The sequence below is a fragment of the Phoxinus phoxinus genome (genome assembly GCF_949152265.1).
Source record: "Phoxinus phoxinus genome assembly, chromosome: 7".
Classification (NCBI taxonomy): Eukaryota; Metazoa; Chordata; class Actinopteri; order Cypriniformes; family Leuciscidae; genus Phoxinus; species Phoxinus phoxinus.
Genome location: NC_136882.1, coordinates 15,753,800 through 15,759,822, shown reverse-complemented (window position 1 = coordinate 15,759,822; position 6,023 = coordinate 15,753,800). Strand labels below are relative to the sequence as shown.

General features: G+C 35.7%; 1 protein-coding gene across 1 annotated transcript; it reads right to left on the bottom strand.

Moving 5' to 3' along the window:
* Positions 1-1,432: 1,432 nt before the first annotated feature.
* On the bottom strand, positions 1,433-5,774 carry LOC307001695 (melanoregulin). Its single transcript, XM_079618510.1, has 5 exons — positions 5,589-5,774; positions 4,980-5,148; positions 2,863-2,953; positions 1,796-1,959; positions 1,433-1,603 (listed from the first exon to the last, which is right to left on the bottom strand). The coding sequence occupies exons 1-5, from the start codon at positions 5,654-5,656 to the stop codon at positions 1,532-1,534; spliced, it is 564 nt and encodes a 187-aa protein (XP_079474636.1). The 5' UTR covers positions 5,657-5,774; the 3' UTR covers positions 1,433-1,531.
* Between the last annotated feature and the right edge of the window lie 249 nt (positions 5,775-6,023).

The window sequence follows — 6,023 nt, the reverse complement described above, 5'->3', positions numbered from 1 at the left end:
GTAATTACAGTCATTATGAAATACAATCACATATCCTTCACAGGGATAAAATGCTCCTATTTGTCTCTGTCTGTGAGGAGGTGAATGGGGGCAGATCATTTCTCATAGACAGATCCTGAGATGATGTAAGCAGAGAGTTGGAACCTGTCCTTTGGTCATGGATGAACATTTCCAGCAATTGCTAGAGGGACGGGACAACAAAGCCAGGGCTATCGCACTCATACACTGACATGAGCAGACGCACACACAAACACATAATCAGAACAAGGTGTTTCTGCTGGCCTCCAGCACTGCGAGAAAGCCAAGCTGGAAGACTCAGAAGATTTATAATAAAACCCCTCCTCCTCCTCCTTACACTGCTTTCTCAATCTCTCTCTTTCTCTGCTCCACATCTGTTTTCTGGCCCCTCACATCAGGCCCAGGAGACAACAATATGTAGGTCAACGTGCACAGCTGAAACTATGACCACACTCACTTATTATCTGATAGAAGGACATTAAACAGACATGCGTGGCACACAGGGTTACGAAACACACTGCGGTCAATCTTCATCATGAGATTTCTCATCTCTTCAAATGATTGGTGTGATCATGCTAGACTACTGCTGAGTTAAAAGAAAGTATTTTCTAATTAATAGGTTAGACTGACCTCTGCAGGCAAATCTGATGAAGTACATAACATCACAAAAGGGGGCAATTCAAGTGTGTGTTCACTACTACTCACTGCTCCTAATGTGTGTGCTTGGATGGGTTAAATGCAGAGAATGGGTTACCATACTTGGCCTTCACGTCACATGAGATCACAGCAACAACAACAACCATCCAATCAATTCCTGATGGACAAAATATAGTCCCGCCCACTGTTGGGTGTAATGCATTACTAAGTAATTAATTACCGTACTACAGTTTAATTACTTTTCCCTTGAAAAAATGTAAAGTAAGGGATTACTCTTACTTTTTCTGTAATTTAATTATTGTTACTTCTGATGTAAATGCATTAAACACTGTATAGAAGAGTATTTAAAGAGTAGTATATACTCTATGGAACAATTATATATATAAAGCAATGGTAAATTTAACATCTAATGATAAAATGTAGCTATGTTTTTAATATAAACTTCTGCTATTAAATACTTTGGTCAGTTCAAGAACAATTTATGCAATTTTATATAATTTTTTTGAAGAATTCAAAGAACAGCCCTGCCCTAAAAAAAGGTTGTTTCACGACTTCTGTATTCATTTTAATTTTTTTTATTTAAATTTGATTTGTATTCACTTTTTTATGTTTATTTATTTATTTAGGCCTTTAAATAATGTTTATTTAACATTATTTAATTTCATTATTAATGTTATAAATGTTATGTAACATTTTATTTTTATTTTTAAGTTCAATAAATACACAAGTTAAAATGAAAAGGCCGAAAAGACTGTATCACAGGTCATGTTTCATGTCGACTTTAATGCCATTCATTCTTAACTCATTCATTCAAAACATCAGTGAGTTTTGCAAAAACTTCCTTTCCATCTCAAGACTACATTTTGGGATATTTCTTTTTGGCCAACCGCACAAAGTCTTCAGCGCTGTCCAAAGACACCAGGCGATCCTAGGAAATGATCATTACAATTAAAATGTTTAATTTACCCTTCAAACTGACTGAACTGCTTGTAAAACTGGGACAGCCTTGATCAAGCCAAATATAATAATGTAGATGGCTCATCGTGATGAGTTCCTGTAATGTGCACATACTTGAGGCTAAAGATTAGGACTGTAATTTATCATGCAGACACGAACTTACCATGACGAAGACGTATCTTTCGTTGCTGCTGAGCCCAGAGGGGAAGAGGCTTGTCTCCATTGACACGATGCGCAGCAGTTCTCTGGCCTTCTCCACATTCTCCCAGTCACTCCGAACGGTTTGCCTGTTCACTGTCAGTAAGGAGTCCACCTCCCTCTGGTAACCTGGATCAACAACATACTGACATGAATGCACGTCTTCAGACACCAAGGCATGCTTACACTCCGCACAGACATCACATTGGCAAACAAGGGTCACGTTTGACTTGGTATTCTATTGCTATTATCCGCTGGCATTGTGCATTGTACATTTAAGGTTAAATAATGAACTGTTTTAGGCACAAAATGAACATTGTTCTCGCTGTGACAAGAGATGGAAAAGTATGCAAGAGAATTTAATAAGATAAATTTGAAAATAAAAAATAATATGATATAAATAAAACAAAAATATTTATACACTACAATGGTTTGGGGTCAGTAAGTCTGAATCGCTTATGCTCGCCCAGGCTGCATTTATCAAATACAGTAAAAACTGTATTATTGTAAGATATTATTACAATATAAAATATCTATTTTCTTCTTGAATATATTATAAAACTGAATTTATTCTTATGATGCAAAGCTGAATTTTCAGCATCATTACTCCAGTCTTCAGTGTCACATGATCCTTTAGAAATCATTCTAACATGCTGATTTGATACTCAAGAAACATTTCCTTATTATTATCAATGTTGAAAACAGTTGTGCTGCTTAATATTTTTGTAGCAACTGTAATACATTTTTGGGTGAGCAGAAAGTTCAAAAGAACAGCATTTATTTGAAAGATAAATATTTTGTAACGATGCCTTGACTGTCACTTTAAATCAATTGTATGTGTCCTTCCTGGAAAAAGTACACATTTCTTTAAAAAAAAAAATCTTACTGACCTCAAACTTTTGAACATATATATATATATAAAACAATGTATATAAAACAAAACATATATAGATAATTTAAATATATTAAATACATTTTTAAAGACTTAAAGAAAAAACTGAATATAAAATATACATATATAGTCCACCTCACCGAGCTGAAGCAAGATCTTCTTCCAACGTGTCCCAACTTCTTTACGAGCACACCTCAGACTGTGGATATCATAGTTCAGCTTCTCCCATTCCTAACACACACACACACACACACACACACACACACACACACACACACACACACACACACACACACACACACACACACAATTTTTATAGCACTATTCTAGTCTATGAATCAACGAATCTGTGCCAAAGCAACAGAAATTTACAAATATAAGAAGAGCGGTCAAAGAACAAGACCGAGAGCTTTGTGGACGGAGACGTACAGTAGTTTGCCTGGCAGAACATCATATTGAGTTACTGTCAATTGACTCTAACAAGTTCCTAAGAGCATTATAGACCATGTGCTCTTCCAACTGTCCAAAGACTGATAATAAACATGAGAAAAGTTAGTTTACTGATCATGTATGAAGTGGAGACTAACTTCAGAAATGATAAATATTTGTCCATGTAATTTTTTTAATTAATGTGCCCTTATATTCTTTAATCAAAATAACTTCCCCTCCCTCTTGCTGTGACATTTCTTCTCTTCACTGATGATGTGTTTACTGGCGCGAGGGCGGGATCAACCTGTCACTCACATGACATCACAGCGATAGCAAACCACAACCATTCAATCAATTTCCGAAGGACAAAATTAAATCCTGTCCTACATTTTTCTTGTTCGAGAAGTCATTTCACTCGGATATTCGTCACAATAGGGAAGAAAAGACAACTTCTGTTTCATCCCGACTGAGTAAGAATGTCTGCTGTGCTCATGTGATTTTGGTTTACAGTTAAAATGATTAAAATGTAGCGAGCCAGATCAGTGTCCTGCTGTCCTCACCTCACTAGTGTTGTGTCTGAAGTGAACTCTTCATCACTTGTCTTTCTGGCACAGTTGAGTGAACCGAATTCAATTTGAAAAAATTGGCAAATTACATCGCTCTAAATTCCAACGTATTTACTTGTGGCCAAACTCTAATACAAAAAAGTAAAAATTGCATCTTCTCTAAAACACGAAGCAGTAGCCTACTTGATTTTTAATTGGTTCATGCATAAATATATAAGATAATCTGAAAATGTGTGAGCTGATGTTTGAATGTGGAAAATATGACATGTAATGGGTAGAGAGGGATCCTTTCTGAATATAAGAGGCAGCTGTGTGCTCATTGATCATTAAACTAAAAAAATACGACCTAAATTACACACAAACTTCCTTAGATTATCGTCACACTTCCCAGAATTAATGTTCAAGAATTGTGTACCGGTAAGTTGTCATTCATATGCCAATATTTAAAGGGGTGGTAAAATGGCATTTTCACAAGATGTAAAATAAATCTCTGATGTCCCCAGAGTGTGTGTGTGTGTGTGTGTGTGTCTGTGTGTGTGTGTGTGTGTGTGTGTGTGTGTGTGTGTGTGTGTTAACAGCTGCGATTACCGCAGACACACTAAAATGACAGAAACTATTCTGCCTTTAATGTTAAAACGGAGTCAGACAAAGATGGAGAGACTCAAGAAGAAGTGACAACATGTAGAATGCAACAGGACGTCTCTGAATGGTTAGTTGATGAATTTATGTTGCTGATGTGGAGTTAACGATCTTCAATTAGCATATTCTGTCATGGTAATCTATAAATCTCTCGTATTGGAACTGTTCTGAGATGCACACAGAGTGACTTTCGATTGCATGTGAAAAGATGGATGCTAAAGTTTGAGCTGACTCACAAATGGGTCTTACGCTTATACAACAACTTTTCCTCTTCTCAACATGGACTGCGTGTTCCCGGGAGCGGGTTTATGTACATTTTAGGGTTGGTGATGTCACTAACCCGCGAGGAATGTCCTGTAGTCCCTACCAGCCGTTTGTTGTAGTCCTTTTCTTTAAAAGCAAATATCTTCCTTTGCTTTGAACTTTAAGCGTTGTAACTTTGCAGATGTTGTTTATGCTCAAACAGCAACATTATACACTAACTAAAGTTAGAAAAGTGAAATCATACTCAACCACCCCTCGCAAAACTTGAATAACTGTAAAATATATTCACTTGCTTCGTTCTGTATTTGTTTTCACACTTTGTTCTTACTGTATCTCAAAGTGCATGTGTATTTCCTCACCTCAGTATCTTTGTCTGCTTTGTTCCTCATCGTGATGAACGTGTTTAATTCAGCATCTGATTCCCCCTCAGTAATGGAGATGGAGGTTTGAGTCTCCTTCTGTGCTCCACATCTGCTGTCCTGCAGCTCATGACCCGCTGCTGTCTCGCTGTCCCTGGACATACTGGTCCTGCATTACAAGACTTTATTAAACAACTGCACAAACACATCTGGAGAAAGTTCGGTTAAAAATCATATTAATGACACATTTATACAAATATATATATATAATTATTAGAATATATATAATTATTCTTATAATTATTATATATAATTAAGAAATTCAACCATATCAATTATTATTATGTATTTATTTTTCATTATTAAATACTTAAAACCATTATTAACCATTTTTAAATGATTTTAAATATTAAATGACAATATGTATTCTTATATTATTAAATACAATTCAAATATTCAACCATAATAATCATTTATTTTATAAATACAAAAAAAATACAAAATAATCACTCACCGCTTGTGTTATTAATTTCTATAATTGCTTCATAACAAATGATTCTTTGTACACACTCTATACAAAACAGAAAACACCAACATTTGGTCACTTACCTTAAAATGCAATCTTTCTCCTCAGTAGTTCCATGAATAGGACAGCAGCCAGAATAAAAGGCGCCCATTTAGAGCAACAAAAAAATGTTCCCCCTAAAATGAGCTACAATTCAGTGCATCATCATACTCATGGTCATTTCTTATAGTAAAGCCGACATCCTCCATGCACTAGGACAGAAATTTGTGCTGCTGAAGTTATTTCTCATAGACGATGTCCTTAACTTGATAATGGGCGACTCTGGCCATGTGACTGCACTGTTTAAATGCCCTTGGGACTAACTACAGGCAAGATAGTCAGGTCTAGCACAGAGAAAAAAAACTGCAAACATCTGCGGCTTATTTCAAATGTATACATTTATGTCTATATGTACCGTATATATATATATATTCAGTATATGTTTCATACTGTACTTCATGTGAGCCAGACTCAGAGAA

Excerpts from the sequence above, each read along its gene's own strand:
- LOC307001695 (XM_079618510.1), bottom strand. The coding sequence starts at position 5,656 with ATGGGCGCCTTTTATTCTGGCTGCTGTCCTATTCATGGAACTACTGAG. Across the intron at positions 2,954-4,979 it reads AAGCAGACAAAGATACTGAG|GAATGGGAGAAGCTGAACTA; the intron begins GTGAGGAAATAC and ends TGTGTGTGTTAG. Across the intron at positions 1,960-2,862 it reads GAAGATCTTGCTTCAGCTCG|GTTACCAGAGGGAGGTGGAC; the intron begins GTGAGGTGGACT and ends TTGTTGATCCAG.